At 48.4% G+C, this 16,486-nt stretch overlaps 8 protein-coding genes across 8 annotated transcripts; 3 read left to right on the top strand and 5 right to left on the bottom strand.

Annotated features, from left to right (window-relative positions):
* Positions 1-14: 14 nt before the first annotated feature.
* PEX2_001990 (fungal specific transcription factor domain-containing protein) lies at positions 15-2,085 on the bottom strand (the record flags this gene model as incomplete). The annotated part of the gene is made up of 4 exons (XM_016737477.1): positions 15-283; positions 332-672; positions 727-813; positions 863-2,085. The coding sequence occupies 4 exons, from the start codon at positions 2,083-2,085 to the stop codon at positions 15-17; spliced, it is 1,920 nt and encodes a 639-aa protein (XP_016598913.1).
* An 801-nt stretch (positions 2,086-2,886) lies between these two features.
* Positions 2,887-3,228, bottom strand: PEX2_001980 (uncharacterized protein; the record flags this gene model as incomplete). Its single annotated transcript, XM_016737476.1, has 1 exon — positions 2,887-3,228. The coding sequence occupies one exon, from the start codon at positions 3,226-3,228 to the stop codon at positions 2,887-2,889; it is 342 nt and encodes a 113-aa protein (XP_016598912.1).
* Positions 3,229-4,099: 871 nt separating this feature from the next.
* Positions 4,100-5,085, top strand: PEX2_001970 (Short-chain dehydrogenase/reductase SDR; the record flags this gene model as incomplete). The annotated part of the gene is made up of 5 exons (XM_016737475.1): positions 4,100-4,142; positions 4,195-4,678; positions 4,743-4,793; positions 4,855-4,954; positions 5,011-5,085. The coding sequence occupies 5 exons, from the start codon at positions 4,100-4,102 to the stop codon at positions 5,083-5,085; spliced, it is 753 nt and encodes a 250-aa protein (XP_016598911.1).
* Positions 5,086-5,681: 596 nt separating this feature from the next.
* PEX2_001960 (uncharacterized protein) lies at positions 5,682-7,929 on the bottom strand (the record flags this gene model as incomplete). Its single annotated transcript, XM_016737474.1, has 13 exons — positions 5,682-5,881; positions 5,934-6,000; positions 6,059-6,118; positions 6,173-6,476; positions 6,533-6,627; positions 6,685-6,780; positions 6,835-6,953; positions 7,004-7,030; positions 7,080-7,122; positions 7,169-7,536; positions 7,589-7,653; positions 7,721-7,816; positions 7,868-7,929. The coding sequence occupies 13 exons, from the start codon at positions 7,927-7,929 to the stop codon at positions 5,682-5,684; spliced, it is 1,602 nt and encodes a 533-aa protein (XP_016598910.1).
* Positions 7,930-8,474: 545 nt separating this feature from the next.
* Positions 8,475-10,725, bottom strand: PEX2_001950 (nucleobase cation symporter-1 family protein; the record flags this gene model as incomplete). Its single annotated transcript, XM_016737473.1, has 10 exons — positions 8,475-8,943; positions 9,000-9,090; positions 9,151-9,283; positions 9,341-9,436; positions 9,497-9,757; positions 9,809-9,978; positions 10,028-10,133; positions 10,189-10,267; positions 10,323-10,380; positions 10,434-10,725. The coding sequence occupies 10 exons, from the start codon at positions 10,723-10,725 to the stop codon at positions 8,475-8,477; spliced, it is 1,755 nt and encodes a 584-aa protein (XP_016598909.1).
* Positions 10,726-11,103: 378 nt separating this feature from the next.
* PEX2_001940 (maleate cis-trans isomerase family protein) lies at positions 11,104-11,832 on the top strand (the record flags this gene model as incomplete). Its single annotated transcript, XM_016737472.1, has 1 exon — positions 11,104-11,832. The coding sequence occupies one exon, from the start codon at positions 11,104-11,106 to the stop codon at positions 11,830-11,832; it is 729 nt and encodes a 242-aa protein (XP_016598908.1).
* A 707-nt stretch (positions 11,833-12,539) lies between these two features.
* Positions 12,540-14,339, bottom strand: PEX2_001930 (cytochrome P450; the record flags this gene model as incomplete). Its single annotated transcript, XM_016737471.1, has 6 exons — positions 12,540-12,955; positions 13,015-13,632; positions 13,691-13,759; positions 13,825-13,909; positions 13,966-14,106; positions 14,169-14,339. 6 exons carry the CDS (start codon positions 14,337-14,339, stop codon positions 12,540-12,542), a joined length of 1,500 nt encoding a protein of 499 aa, XP_016598907.1.
* A 782-nt stretch (positions 14,340-15,121) lies between these two features.
* Positions 15,122-16,276, top strand: PEX2_001920 (zinc-binding alcohol dehydrogenase family protein; the record flags this gene model as incomplete). The annotated part of the gene is made up of 1 exon (XM_016737470.1): positions 15,122-16,276. One exon carries the CDS (start codon positions 15,122-15,124, stop codon positions 16,274-16,276), a length of 1,155 nt encoding a protein of 384 aa, XP_016598906.1.
* Between the last annotated feature and the right edge of the window lie 210 nt (positions 16,277-16,486).

Genomic DNA, 16,486 nt, shown 5'->3' with positions numbered 1-16,486 from the left:
GAGAATTAGGAATTTCATTCTGCTGTATTCTGTAATATCTCGGATACATGCGCAGGCAAGTTGAAGATGTTATCCAGTCCCTCGATTTGCATCTGATTGAGTCGAACTAGACCAAGCTGCATTAGGCCTTCATGGCTGCGGTGCTGGCAACGAAGCGTGTGTGACCACAGATCAAGCAAATCCCTTGATCTCAATGCATGTTGCCTGGTGGGCGCTTGAACAAGGAGCAGAGTGACAAAGTTAGATACTGCGGCGAAACAGGTTCGATTCCCTGGTAGGTAGACTGGTCAGTTGCCGTAGCATGCTGCATTGGAAGGAAGTCATAACCTACAAGGGTGCCAGAATGATCCAAACTCATGGGGGACCAAGGCCCCAACGAAATTAAGGATTATAGCCGCACATTTTTCCGCAGCCTTGAGGGTAGCCTCTTCAGCCTCGCCAAGCTGCATGGAATTCATGGCTGGTAGTTGATCGAAGACGTGTCTGTCAGACGTTAGGTCTTCAACAGGCCACAAAGAACCCATTGGGGTTGGGTCGTTGTCATCTGATATCGGGGGAGGTGGCGGTGATCGCGCAAGAGGACGAAGAATGGCACGGTAAAGGAACATTTCAAGAACCAAGTATGAAAAATGAAGGTCACCCGCACCCTCAACTCGGTTAGACGGCAAGTGGCTATTTACACCAGAGCCATGCTTAAGTCGCAGAGTATCAGGAAGCGATAAGTACCACTGCTGAAGCTGGGCGCGGATCGGTCGTGCAGCATCGATGGACGAGCGAAAGTCATCTGACAATCTCTGCGAGGCTTTTATGGTACTATACAATCAACAGCAGAATTAATCGGGTTGAAAGAGATTGCGCTTACTAAAATGTCCGGCACATATTCTCGGCGATACAAGCCAAGCCTGTGGTGTAGTAGAAAAGTGGCTGACAAGCATGTTCATGATCTTCTGCATTCTCATCTTGCATGAAATCACTAGCGCTCAGCTCGAAGATATCATTCTCGTCAGGGTGGATAAATGAAGGCCGACCCGCAAGAAGACTCCGCCATTTGTCTTCCACGTAGACTGCCCACCACAATCTTCTGCGCAGGCGTTTCTCCCATGGGGGAATTCCCCATGGCCGAGGTTCAACATGGAGACCAAGAGAGACAGCGAGGGCTACCGTCGATCCAAGGAAAGACCAAATAAATGGGCCATCAGGGAGGGCTTTGAGGCTTCCGGCGGGGATTTGTTGAAGATAGAGCAACGAGGCTTGCAAAACTGCCAGCTTCGGCGTATGGGTCTCCTGGAGGATGAGCTCGTGGACCATCTGCCACAACTTACCGGACAAGAGCTCGCCATATGCAGCAGATACACACAGCACTGGGTCATGGACCGCGAAAGGGATGGCAGAGGCATAAATCGCTGCAAGCAAATGGACTGGGATCTTCTCCAAAGCAGCAGTTGACATGGATGAAGAAATACCAAGCTGGGACCTAGATATTATTGGGATTGCTGGGAACACGAATCGAAGAAATAAGCATAGAAGCCGTTTGCCGTGTGCGGGCGATACCATAACATCGAGTTGGTTCTGGTCCTGCATCTGATCCTTCTGGGGCCGATTATCCATTTCCGAGCCCTTTGGAAGCATAAGTTCCTTCTCGGTTTCAAGAAAATGAACCGGCACCAGCCCTTCAATTGGGACCCCGCCGACATTACGAATGCGAGTCCGATGCAGGCCGTGCATGCCATATTCATCGTATCGGCAATGTCGAAGTAGCCACGGATCTGATTCCGAAGACATGCCGTAAAATTGTGTGATCGATCCTTCAATGAGATCTAGGGACCGAATGCGTTGAACGGGTTGCGATGCAGGACTAGTAATGGCCCCGGTTTGCTGCAATAGCTCTCCACCCGTACCCGTAGGATAGTATTCTACAGACTCCGTTGAGGGATCACGGCTCATGAGCTCAGATCGAAACTCATTTTGAGTCCGTTGCCCCGGCCACACTTGAGTTGGGTCATTGTGGGGGTATCCCCTGTCCTGGTTGAATGCCTCATGGCGCAACTGTGTATCAGGGCTGAGTTGAAATGTTGTATCTGGCATGTTTTGAGACCCAGTAGTGCGAGAAGCTTGGTTTTGTGTACTCGTGCGCTGGGTCTTCAATCTGGGATGCAGTTTGAAAGAGCATTCTTTGCCATTATTAAAACAACTCCTGCAAGGTGGACCCTCTGGAAGAACACAGGCTGTCTTTCTGACTCGGCAGCGGTCGCAAGGCCGGTTGACCTTCGATCTATATGCACGCCCGGTTGGACTGGGGTGATTCATTTGGACAGGCTATAGACGACATGCAGGAAGACGAGAGATATGTTGTTTGAGGGCTTGTTACATAATAAAGGATCGATATAGAGAGCAAAACTGTGTCGCATTCGATATGTAGCCGAGTGGACGGACCGGAAGAAAGGCACGGAGAGAGAAAAGAGGAGAGAGCTTCTACAAAAGGAGCCTGAGGCTACCAAACAGCCCAAGGTTGGACCTTGGAAAAACAAACGCATTAGGTAAGCGCCTCGGATGGGCACCTGGGCGAAACGCGTCAAATTTGGAAACGGTTTGGAATATGCGAGCAAGTCTCATGAAAAATTGATATGACAGTCGAATTCACTTTAGTTTTCGGGCGATATACCTTCGTACGTACGGTTTCACACCGAATTTTGCAGGGTCGACGCCCCGACGGGGGCTGGGGTGTGCGGGAAATTTGTCTCGATGTGAATGAATCCAAGGCATGGTCGTCGATGATGTCCTCCGCACGGGAGCAGACTATATACTCATGCCATAATTTGTTTGGTGTGACGTACAGGATGACCTTCGAATTGTAGAAGGTATCCAATCGCAGGGCACGGAATAACTTCATATCACGGAGACGGAACTCGCCGGGCTCTCATGCTGGTACCTCGTGGAGTGATTCCACACGTAATTGTGAAGGTCAACCAGGGGGGGAGGGTGTTGCGTGTCCTGGACACTGTACTCGTTCACCAGCGCTAGTTCAACGGTGCCATTGGCCGTACAGAGCCGGCTGGCAACATGATACAAGGCTTGCGGCGCTCCAATGTTGGACGCGATGGCATCGATAATCCGGGCCTCCCGTCCTTTCAGCACATTTGATGGCCCGAGCCTGACCAGGAAGTTGACCCTGTCTTTGCCCTTCCACACCTCGGACGCTATCTGGTCTTGTCGGACCTGCAACACCATGTTCTACAGCTAGTATGTCGCGTCGACGGGGTGCTCTAGCGGCGCACGGTCACCGAGGAGAGCATGACCTCATCCGCGCTCTTTGTCCGTAATGCCTTCACCCTATGAGCATTTAGCACCTCTAGGTACCTCTAGGCGATACTACTCATGTACTGGGAATGACAGGCATATTTGACCTGGAGCAGATAAGTAAAGATCACTGCTGAGCTCTTTCCGCGCGACGAGGCTAGTCAAAAGTGGCCCTGGATGGTCATTCACTCCATATGGGCCTCGAATTTGACTTGTTCACGCTGTGAAATACTCTAGAATGAGGATTCAATTTATGATTTCTCCTAGCAGAAATGATAAGGTGTGTGTGAATTTACTATATTTGATTGACATCATTGCCTAGTATGGTTGCATCATCCAAACCATGCACAAAAGACTAGCATGGCATTTCCAATGAGAAAGACACCACCGGACTACCACCGAATGCCATGAGACTAGCCAGTCCAATGGATTCGCACTAAGGGCGCGCTAGGGCGTACCGTAAGGCTAAGACGGCATCGAGAACCTGACATGCATCAACGCGCACGGCCTGAGCTCATCCGCTAGTCCCTAGCCCTAGACAGGGATCCATTCCATATCCTTGCCAATGGTTGGTCATCATCATGTCCTGGTTTCAAAGCATTCATGAAAGAGCATATAATAATTATTAATCTCCCATAGGGCTACCCCTCAACACCTCCTTTAGCTGGCTATTTAAAGGCAGCTGCAAAGATGAAACCTGGTCCTCATCATCTCCATCTAATTCATCTAAGTCTATTGATCTAATTCCAACGCTGCCACCTACGACACCCACCCAAATCCTTCCATCCTCCATTATTTAACTATGACTGTTTCCGACAACACTGTGGTTCTCGTTACCGGCTCCAGTCGAGGCAAGTGCTGCCAGAGCCTTATTGTGATCAAGCTGACGGAAGATAGGAATCGGAAGGACCTTGGTGGAAACCATCCTGCTTCGGCCTAATCACGTCGTTATTGCAAGTGTCCGCGACAAATCCGCAGACTATGTCAAGGAGCTAGAGGCCTTGCCCAAGGCCGATGGCTCGCAACTGCAGTTAGTACAGATTGAAAGCAGCAACCCGGCCGACCCAGCCGCGGCCATTAAGGGCCTTACGAACATCAACTACATCGACGTAGTAGTGGCCAATGCTGGCGGAGCCGGCGAGAAGGGTGTTATCCCGCTAGACGTAGTGAGCTCCGAGGTCGCGACTGACGTGTTTGCCGTTAATGCGCTCGGCCCCCTGGCCCTGTACCAGGCCGTTAAGCCTTTGCTAGAGAAGTCCCAGACCCCTAAGTGGGTATCGGTCAGTAGTGCTGCCGGTTCAATTGGCCGACTCGAGGTTCATAAGGCTCATATCGCTCCGGCGTACGGAATTGCTAAGGCTGGTTTGAATTGGATCACTACGTAAGATACTGCTAGTTTGAGCCTACCGTTGGGAATGAATCGGCTAACCCTGCCGGACGTGCAGTGCCATTCACAGCGCCAATAAGGACTTCATCGCCTTTGCTGTGCATCCCGGGTAAGTCACCAGAGACACCATTTACATGAGAGATTTCGCACGGCTGCTGACCATCTGACAGCCTTGTGCAAAGCGAGAGCGGCAATAGGGGTGCCCGCGCCATGGGCCTTCCCCAGGCCCCCAACTCCCTACGCCAGAGTGTCGATGCCATTCTCCTCCTGGTACGTGATCACCCTCCCTATCTTGAAGGATGAACAATGTTGACTCACTCGTGCAGATTGATACTGCGACTCGGGAGTCGACCTCGGGCAAGTTCATCAACGTCATTGACGGCACAGAGATTCCGTGGTAGAGGCAGCGACGACCTATCTGAAAGCCCAGTGACGCTATTTATAGGCTGCAGAATTGAGAGAACATGTACCCTGCCTCGCAGTGCATATCTCGATCATCCATAGAATGTCTGTTATGATAATGTTTCATACTTGTTGATATTTGAGATACAAGCAAACACGCTTTTGTCCTAGCAGGTTGATCTAGTAAGGAGAGTCTAAAGAAGTTTCCATCCCACAAAGCAGGTACATATAATCCAAGAAAAACGCAATTGATTCTCGGTACTAGGGGCTCGCTCAGTTCTATCACCTATATGCGCTAGTAGGTTGATGATGAAACCGCAGGAAGCTGATCATAAGAAGTTGAGGTGCTTATAAGCGAAGTATCGGAAAGGACCTTGTGATATGATGGAGTGCTGCCTATTATGGGGGTTTCCACCTTTCGATGACATAGGAAGTCTGTATTTAGGCACAATAAGGAGAAATATGCTAGTGCAAATGACGAGTAACAAGACATTGATGAATATCGTGATGTGGATTTGCCGCAGCCTTGCATAAATTATGCAGTCAAGGACCCCATGGAAAAGCTTGAAGTTGTCCATCAATTTGCCCTATTATTTCATTTATACAGCCAAGCTGCAACACGTCGTGGGTCTCGATCGGCTCTGGGAAGGCCTTGACTCAGTTGGCTTGGACCACGCTTCACGTACTGGCCATCCCGGACCTTACCAAGGATCTTACCATTGGCCCACATAACTTTTCCTCGTAGAATCGTATAACGAGGCCAATTGGTCATCTTAATTCCTTCGTACGGCGTATCTGTGCGAAAACAGTCAGCTAAATGTAAATATGGTGTGGATGTATCCCTTACAATCGACATTGTGGTGGAGTTGGGCGTTGGTGAGATGGAATGGCTCAAACGTCTTATGAGGGTGCCACTGATTTTCATAATGTTAAAACTCCAATCGGAGATTGTATCAGGAGAGAGACACCCACAATAACCAAATCGGCGTCAGATCCTGGCATCAGCGTCCCCTTTTTCGGATATAACCCGTACTATATTGAATCAGTGATGTGATGGATTGATAGACCAAGTTAAATCGTATTCACCAATTTTGCTGGATTTGTAGATGTAAGCTCCACAAATCGTTGTGGCGATATGCGCCCAGTTGCTAGTGCGCCAGTGTAGAGTAGTGGGAGCCGAGTTTCAACGCCAGGAATGCCGTTAGGAATCAATTTAAATGACCCTTCCTTGCGTGTTAAGAGGCCATGTAGATCCTCACAGGCATCCGGCGACTCCCCTTCCATGCTCTCGGCGTGCTCAAGCACCCCGGAAGGCTTGCCGTGGGGGCAGTCATACCGAAAAGGGCAGTGATCTGATGAGTAGATCGTAAAGGTTCCATTGTGAAGACCACTATGCAAATTAGACAGATTTCACTGATCATGTTCTTTTTTGTACATGAGACTTACACGAACAAATCTTCTTGATCAGAAGCATCCGGGGGTGGGGGAGGCGAGCAGATCATTTTGCTGTTTTCGAAACACGTCGGTGAATGGAACCGTTTCTAGTCAATCAACTTCTCTTAGAAATTGCGAATCGTCGATAGATATAGGAAACTTACCAGGTCGTTCCATGTCAGATGGAAATATTGAGGGCATGTTTCGGCGTACACAGGAAGTCCTATATCCTGAGCCCGGCGCACATTGGCCGCCCCAAGCTGACAAAATTAGGCTCGGCCTTGCAAAGTTAAATAGGAAAGAGGTTGATCTACTGCAGAGCCGACATGCACGAAAAGAATCGGGTTTTGGATCAATTGTGCTAGGGAAATGGCGCGATTAGTCGCCTCCCCTTCGACAAGAGGGGGGCGGGACAATGCGTGGTAGTATGGAGCTACAACATGTCAGCAGCTGTCCAATAAAATAGAGCTCAAATAATTCTACCATTCATGCCTTTCTCCTCAAGTTTCTCTGTTGCCCAATCAGCCTCAATCGTTCTCTTCGCCGCGATCACTCTTACTTGTAAGCCATCCAACCATATCTCCATTTTCGGCATGGATCATCTACACAATCAGCTATTGTTCGGCTTCTCTTGAGAAATATACTTACTGTGGTGATGGAGTTCTTCCTAGCAGCCCACATGACATCCAAGAGTTGCGAATCTGTCAACCGTTGCGTCTCATACGTCAGAAATAGCTTGCAGCTGCTAATTCCCCAGTCATTGATCAAAACTGGGAGTTCGGTCTCTAGCACGTCAGCATCGTTGCGAACAATAATGATATGGAACCCATAATCCACGTAGCTGCCCGTCTCTTCGGCGCGCGCGTTATAAGACTCTACGACCTTGAGAAGACTTCGGTCTTCTTCTGCTCTGGTCTGTGTCGCGAAAGTGATAATAGTCGTCGTTCCACCGGCCACTGCACTCCGTGAGCCCGTCTCAAAATTATCGGCGCATTCTCCTCCGAGACCGTGTGGTCCTACGGACAACTCTGTCAGAGTAACTCCAGTATAAATGAGGTACCGACTCACCGGTTTTTAAGTCTTGACATAAATGGACGTGAGCGTCGATTCCACCAGGCATCACATATGCACCTCTAGTTGTAATGGTTAGAGAAATTATAGTTCCATGTCTGCATCTAATCAAAGCTGCCAAGAACGCACTTGGCATCGATCACCTCAGCACCTGCTAACTCATCTTCCGAGAAGCTCTCGACGAGGGTGTTGATTTTCCCATTTTTAATACCAATGCAATAGTCACTTTCCCTTCATTAGTATGTAATGGACAGTGTAGAGGGGATAATAACATACCTGATGTCACTAGCAGTGACTACTTTCCCGTTGAGGACCACCAGATCGAATTTGCTAGCCATTGTGTACAGCTTTGCTTCTGAAGGTTTGGAAGAACACTTGGCTTTTGGTCTTATTAGTGCTAAATACCACTCAAATTCCACATCTATACTATTATCTACACAATTATCAATTTATTCGGGGTTCCCCGATCGGTTGCCCGATCGCCCGATCTTTCGCCAAGGAACCGGCTCAAAGGTCCTTATCTTCGCGGAAATGCCCGATTTACTACTCCATGTGGGCGTTCGAGTCAAAATTCTTGGCCTTTTGGCAGCCTGGAGGCTTTCTTGCCATCGTGGTATAGTAAGGAGGTCTACAGATGGAAATATGTTAGAAATTTTAGAATGATCCTCGACTGCTGTGATTGTAGGGTTTTTGGTCGTGGAAAACTCCAACAAAATAGAAACATATTTTTTAACAAGGGATGGGATCTAATAAAATTCCGAGAGGCCAGTTGATAATCGAGTATATTTGGAAAGAAATAATATTGTCTGTTATTACTGTGTACTAGTTCAAAGGGAAGAGCTGTGCAAACGTCTGCCCAAAATAGAACGTCACCCTTAAACACTTAAAACATTGCCTCCTTTTGCATGTCCATCGTTTCTTCTTCCAAAGAGCCTTTTGAAGGCTTCACTGTTATTCCTTCAATGACAGTTTCTTGTAAATAGTCTGGCACGATTTCATCTTCGGGGAAAAAGCCCTCCGTGTACCTCATGGCTTCCCAACTGGCGTCTTTTGCCCTCAGCTCGGTAGGATAAATCTGCACTGGCCAAATCCTGCAGCATATGTAGTATACCAGCGCTGCGAAAGCGGTAGAAATTAGGAAGCCCATATTGTATATTTTAACAGCGGCGTCGGCGACTGATCCAGGGTTAAGAGCACCAGAGACACCTGGGATGACCAGAGCGATTGCGCCGAACCAGGCAGCAAACGCGCGTAGGTTGAAGCCACCGGTGTAGAAGTACGGAGTGCCGGGTTTTGCGTTATAGAGGGAAGGAACATGAATGTTTCCTTTGCGAGCAATCCAGTAATCGACACTAAGAGTAAAAACACGTTAGTAGTTGAATAGTCTGGGGGAAATATAGGATCATACATCATCATAGCTACAATAGGGCACATGAAACAAAGGTATGAGTTGAGGAAGGTCAGGAAAGACGAGGCAGAATATGTTAATTTCCATGGAACTGTGAAATGCGATTAGCTTTAAATGGGTGAATTTCGATCGTGAGAGCTTGATTTCTTACCTACTACCCATGCCAATAAGAAGCAAAGCACCTGGCCACGGACAATTGTTATGTACCGTGGAAATAGACCAGCGAGATCGCATCCGACTGGGATCGAGTTACTGGTGAGATTTGTAGCAATCGTAGCAAATGCCTGTCCATGTCGTTGTTAATAGAATGAATCGAATCTTGCTGAATGGTAATTGCTAACCTGGATACCCGCACCAAGGAACACAACCGTTCGGGTTCCTGGGCCCCAGTAATGGTCTAGAATACTAGAATAGAGATCCCACATATTCCAATACGCCTATTCTGCAAGTTAGTATTGGATATTCTCTAAACAAGGGATCGAATGTATAGACAATACCTCTCCAAATTGCTTGTATCCAGCGGCTGTGATGACCATTCCTAGAAAGACCACAAGTGGTTTGCTCAAGATTATTCCAATTGGCAAGGGCAAAGTGTCCCGTGGACACTTCGCATATCTTGTGAGGTCGGGACTGTTGACCAACGGAGGAATCACATTAGAAACAATACTGTTAATGGCTTTCATGAAAGACCAGCCCAGAACGGCCCCAGATACGTTGCTAGGTCCGAGCCCTTGGAAATCGACACCATGACTGGAGACCTAAAAAATCGTAAGCAATAATGCTATTAATAAGACCCAAAGTATGCTTACAACTGTCCAGATCATTGTTGCAATCAGCCCAATTGGGGCAATAACTGACTTCACCATAAACACGGTTGACATTTTGCTCGGGTGGACAAATGCAAACGGGAACTGGAGAAGCCAAATAATAAGAAAGGAAATCATTTTGCCCGAGGTGATACCAGCTGACTCAGGGAGATCTGAAGACATAGTTAGCTCTGCAGCGGACAATCAGACAGACATGCATACAATTGGGAAGTTCAGTCCAATTGTGACCGAAGACACATCGAAGCATGACGTTGACAAAGTAACTAGCGTACAGCGATTGGATTCCCATGTATAGAATCGCGACCACCTTCAGACTAGAATCAGATATGCTCTCAAGTCTTGCTAGTGCTGCAACAACATACCCCTCGGAGGAAGATGAATACGAGTGATCCATAAATACCGGCGGAAAGGCGGACATAAGTCGGATATCCCAGATGGTACCTGTAGAAAGCATCGTTAGATCTCGAATACTGAACCTAGATGCGAAGTCACGTACAAGGCAGCTCCACGGGAGTTCAACCAAAGCAGTCCGCCCACTAAGAAAGAGACGATGACTGTTTCTAGGTTAGTCACCTTGGTCGCCAGAAGGTGCGTAAAGTAATCTCACAGGAAGCTATCAAGATGGTCCACCAGTTCAGACCCGTAGCGTAGAGGCTAGCCCCAACATTATATGTCGTTGGCGAAAAGGCGATGCTAAACTGAAAGGCAAAAAAGGACCATGGTGTCCATACTCGCTGGGAAGGAGGAGATGGATCCAAATCTTTGTTCGACCAGCTGCCGAAGAGTCCGGCCTCGTCCTGGGTTTCCCGGTTGTTTTCAATACGAGCTGACTCCAGCAGGGCGCGTGGACTGGAGAAGGCCTGCTTGATAACTGTGAAGCGCTGTCTTACTGTTGACATTTTGGTTATTTGTTTAATTCAAGAGATGATAAGTCCTACGAAAAAGGAGGATAATGTGACTCTTATAGAATCATCCTAGAACCCAATCATCAACCCACCATCTAAATGAACGACTAGTGCCATTCTAAATGCTTCTAGGCCTCGGTAGATAGCACCATGGGGAGACCAATCAGAGTCAAGAAAGTTGATATCTAGGCCAAAAATGAAGATTGTAAGATCGGGCGATGTATATCGCCCGATCGGTGGGGAATTCTAAAATCTGTAGCTTATCGTTGACAGCTATGTTTGATTATCTTATTTCTATTTCTTCTTCCTTTTTTCCTTTCTTAAGCATCAATTGAGCTTCCAATCGCTACGTTCATAAATCATCATTTCACAATGACTAAACGTATTCGCCTCGGCATCCTCACGCCTTCCTCAAACACCAGCCTCGAGCCCTTGTCGCAAGCGATCATCGCTCAACTCCCCAATGTCTCCGTTCACTTTTCTCGGTTTACCGTTTTGAAGATCAGTCTTGAGCAGGATGCCCTCCAGCAATTTCAAAACGAAACAATTCTGACAGCGGCCAGGCTGCTAGCAGACGCCAATGTCGACATCATTGGCTGGAGTGGCACTTCCTCCGGGTGGCTAGGCTTTACCGCCGACGAAGAGCTCTGCAGACTCATTACCTCCGCGACGGGGATCCCCGCTACCACGTCCGTGTTAGCCTTAAACAAAGCACTTAAGGTGCTCGCTGCTACCGAACTGGGGCTTGTGACACCATACATGGACAACGTGCAGGAGGCCATTATAAAGATATACCAGACAATTGGTGTTGATTGCAGCAAGGAAAGGCATCTTCAATTGTCGAAAAACACTTCATTTGCCGACGTCGATGAGCCTACGCTCGACGAAATGGTCGCCGACCTGGCGGGCCGCCAGGTGCAGGTTATCTCCACTTTCTGTACTAATCTTCGAGCTGCTCAGAGGGTGGAGTACTGGGAGAAGACACATGGCGTGACTGTGTTAGATACGGTCAACACTGTCATTTGGGATATGTTGTTAATGTGTGAAGTTGATCCGACTGCAGTCAAGGGATGGGGTCGGTTGTTCGAATTGAAAGTATAAGTTGGCAGCTACCAGATATCGACGAGGGGAACAATCAAGGCTGTATTCAGCAATCGCAATTTTGCATTACACCCACCGAGGAACACAAAGGGAAACAGGATGCCAGTCCAAGAAGTGAATTGAGAGAGGTGTAGGAGTAGGTTCATCCAATCTGTAACTATATGCTAATTGTAACCTCTGCATATCAATGCTTGCTACAAGATTGCTGCCTTGACTCATGCATGACCCGTTGCAATTGCACACCTACAGTACTATCGTAGCATCTTTCCTCCTAGCCGTTGTACGTACCTTGTCACATTCGGGTTTTAGGGATGAAATAACTTACCAATACTTCTCTTACAGAAATGGTATAGGTTAAGGTGCAGAGTTCTTGCTTCCACCCCTGGGGTGTTTTACATTGCAAGGTGGTTAGAGCAAACTCTGTTAAGACTCTGCTACGAGACGAAATAGACATCGAGGAGTGGCTGAAGATAAAGCAGTGGCTAGGCTTTGTGGTTTAAATCTTCAATTCTCGCACAGCGAACTTCAAGGTTAGCATGACTCGATCCTCCCAATGGCGATATTGTGACTCAAATTGGGATTCATCATCTGGGTAGAGATACACAGACACGATCTCTTGAAGCATCTTTCCCTATTCTATAGATGTATTCTCGAATAGTTGTAGCCCTGTTCCTGTAGTTCTACCCCAAAACTCTCCTGGAATTCCTTTAGTGCTTCCGCTCCCTTATAAGAATGGGAACAGTTGGGTTGGGAGTGAGAGCAAATTCATTCGTAAAATTGGGAGGACGCTTGCCATCCTCCTCTTGCCACTTGAACTCATAGTTCTGGAGGAGATTAATGAAGACAAGCTTCAGAACCTGTTGCGCCAGAAAGCGGCCGGGGCAGGCGTGGAAGCCGTTGCCGAAGTTAATCGAGTCATCCGAGACGGATCCGAAATGGAACTTATTGGGGTCAATCTCCTCGCGCTTACGCACCCAGCGCTTTGCGTCGAATTTCTTAGCGTTCTCATTTACGTCGTTGTCCCAGTTCAGATGCTGGTTAGGGAACGCGATCCGAGTGTTGGCAGGGAGATGAAGTCCGTCGCGAAAAGTGAATCCGGAGACGGCACTTCGCTGCATAGTCACTAAGTGAGATGTCAGATTATGTTGCAGGTTGTAATAACAGATCGAATGGTGAACGAACCTAGACTAAGAGAATGGATACGCTGGCTCTCCTTCAGAAAGCTATCAAGTACGTGCAACCCGTTGAGTGCTTGTCGATTGACAGTAGGGTTCAGTAGCTGCATTTGAGAAATTTCCTCTCGGATATCGTTCAGAGATTCGGGACTATCCATTAGGTCGTAGAGGGTTGAGAGAAGAGTGGCGCTAGAGCTATGCGTGGAAGCGATGGTGAGAAAGAGCTCATCCTGAGCCAGCTTCTCAGCTGTTAAATCCTTACCCAGACCGCGGTACTCCTCAAGAAGCCATTGCACACCGTCGTTGTACTTGGACTTCTCGCCCTTGAACTGCGAATCCAAAGCAGCCTTGCGAGCATTTAAAACGGGACGAAGAAGCTCAACGGCACGTTTGCGGTTCTTGATAACCAACTTGGTAGGTTCCTCGAAGTATTGTGCGAGCCAGCGTGTCCAGGGATGGTACTTGGCACGCACACTCTGGGATGCATTCATGACATTCATGGTGGTCTCAACGGATTGACCGACCCATTCATCATTACCGCTAAGCTCTGCACCAACCAGAACGCGAGCAGTGATACGGGCCACCATGTAGACAATGAAGTGGTAAGGGGCGGTAGGCGTCCAGTCTGACAGATCATGATCAGCATGTGCCATGTTGGGAAAGCGATATGGAGAAGTCATTACCTGCACAAGGAGGGACTACCTTCTTCATTCCGGCAATGCATTCTTCATTCATGGGTTCCAGGAGATTGTCTATTCAAAATATCAGTCAGTACGGCAATTAATTCATGTTTCAATGAGTATGCGGGAGAACTGACTGAGAGCTCGATTGAGGTCTAGTCGGGCCATGTGAGCAGCCTCGTCAGTCTGCTCTGGACCATGAATTGCTTTCAGAAGGAAAGCCTGCGAATAATGTTCAGTCGGTGCAAACTTAATCAAATTGGCAATGGCTGACGCACCTGCGTCGAAAATAGAGGAAAGCTTAGCTGGCTCTGGGGCGCATTGCGCACTTCCGCCAGATACTTCATAGGCAGAAGAACTTGGGGCTGTTTCGGATTAGCCGGATCGCGCATTGAGAAGGGAATTCCTTTTTTGAGATACTATCGTCTATGTTAGAGGCCAATATAATTTGGTTGGTTCAGAGGAGCAGGTCACATCGTACTTGGGAATAGCCTTTGTCTAGGAGACTGGTGGTATCTGACAGGTATCTCATGGGGGAGTTATCGCCATCGAAGCTCAGATACGGCATGTTGAGCTTTGGTGACGACGCTAACTTCACCTTGATGAGCCACGCTGTCAAGACAGCTACGGCGAGTATCAACACAGTGCCCATCTTGAGATACTTCAGAGGTACTTGGTACAAGGTTGCACTTCGTGTTCGTCAAGATGCAGGGAGCAAAGATGGCGTCGAACAAAAACACAAGAATCAGGTTGAAGAAACTCGTACCAATCCCAGCATGCGTATGAATTCAAAGAATATTACTGGATTGCCTTCATTGAGGGATATGTCTCGGTGAAACAATATTACGAACGGTTCGGATTGGGGCCGGCCTTGGTACGGATGTGGTGATCTGACCGGAAATACCTAAGCAAAGGATGCCCATCCAACAATGCATGAATCATTGTCCGGAGTGCTTACCTCTGGCTAAACTTGCGCCCATGTTTAAAGATGGGTGGGGACGGAGTGATAAGCCAATCGGAGCGAGTGCTGACTCCGATTGGTCAAGAAAGTGCGGGCCGAAATGCGGGGCCGGACACTAGATCCGATGTGCCTCCCGAGGTCTTTCTGGCTGACGGACTACCGAACGTCTCCGGCACCCTTACCGCTTATGGGAAAATCATCGGGCCACGATCGACCGCTGCAGTATTGGTATTAGCATACACTGAAGTACCCACCCCCGAGGTCCCTGTCAATCCCGATAAGGCGCAGAAGAGGGGCTCGGGATGTTTCATGAGATGTGATAGTTGGAGGGACGTAATTGTACGTGAGCGTGGGGGTCTTCCACATGCTTGAGCGAAAAAGACATATTTTGTAGATAATTTGATGAAGCGATTCACACCTTAGATATTGTACGATTTTTACCTTGCTATCAAGGCCGTATTATTTTCAGCAAGATGCCCTCGGCAGAACCATCATGGCCGGAGCGCCAGACTGCCATCATCGCCAATGCAACTGGCGATCTCGTCGTGTCGCAAGATGTACAGCTGCCAGAATTGGAGCCGGATATGCTCATCGTCAAGACCGTGGCCGTCGCGGTTAACCCGTGCGATATGAAGATGACAGGTTCAATGGGTATTAAAGGTGCCATTTCAGGCGGTGATTGTGCTGGTATTGTCATTGCCATTGGCTCTGAGGTGCCTGAGGGGAGATTCGCCGTTGGGGATCGTGTCTGCGCAGCAGTCCACTCCATGAACCCACTTCTACCTCGAGTTGGCGCATTTGCGCAATACGTCGGCGCAACCGCCGACTTCACACTCAAGATTCCTGATGACATGACATTTGAAGAGGCATCGACTCTGGGAATCAGTACTGCCACCATCGGCTATGCTTTGTTCAAGTCATTGAACGTTCCAGGCCACCCCGACAAGCCAGCTATGAAGCCAGCTTACGTCCTAGTCTACGGAGGCAGCACTGCGACAGGAACAATCGCCATCCAGCTGATCCGCCGGTATGAAAGGCCCTTCAAGTTCCATAGTATATCATGTGTGCAAATCTCTGACAATACCTGTTTGAATAGCTCGGGTCTGATCCCCATCACCACCTGCTCGCCGAAGAACTTCCCGCTCGTAGAACGAAGTGGCGCTGAAAAGGCATTTGACTACCACGACCCCAATATTGTGAAGGAGATCAAAGCGTACACTAAGAACGCCCTTCAATATTCGTTGGACTGCTTTTGCGACAGCGCCAGCATGCGTTTCTGCTACGCCGTGCTAGGGCGGGCTGGCGGGCGCTACACCACGCTGGAGTACTACAACCCAGAGCTACATACTCGCAAAACAGTCAAGCCGGACTGGATCCTCGGAATGGCACTATTTGGTAAGAGAATTGGCTGGAAGGAGCCATATAATCTGGAGGGTGATCCGGAATTGCGCACCTTTGGAAAAGACTGGTTCATGACCGTCCAGCGCATGTTGGATGCCGGCGAGATCAAGCCGCATCCCACTAAGCTGGGCGGGACAACTTTCGAACATGTCATTGAGGGTGTGGATCTGCTCAGGAAAAAGGCAGTTTCCGGACATAAGCTTGTGTATCATATTGCAGACCCTTGAATTAGATAGCTTCAAACAATACTATGTTATTTTTCTCATTTATTTCTCTTATCGAAGATGGCTAAGGGAATTGGGCATATCATATTGTGATCTATATCGAACAATCCAATTTGTGCCATGGGCCGCTAAAATCTCCATTCTGTAGCATCAGCCTGCCCAGCCCTTCCAGCGCACTACGCCTCTAAAGGAATCTTCCACTCAGCCTTCTTC

Source organism: Penicillium expansum (genome assembly GCF_000769745.1).
Source record: "Penicillium expansum strain MD-8 chromosome Unknown contig5, whole genome shotgun sequence".
Classification (NCBI taxonomy): domain Eukaryota; kingdom Fungi; phylum Ascomycota; class Eurotiomycetes; order Eurotiales; family Aspergillaceae; genus Penicillium; species Penicillium expansum.
This window is presented reverse-complemented; position numbering and strand designations above follow the sequence as displayed.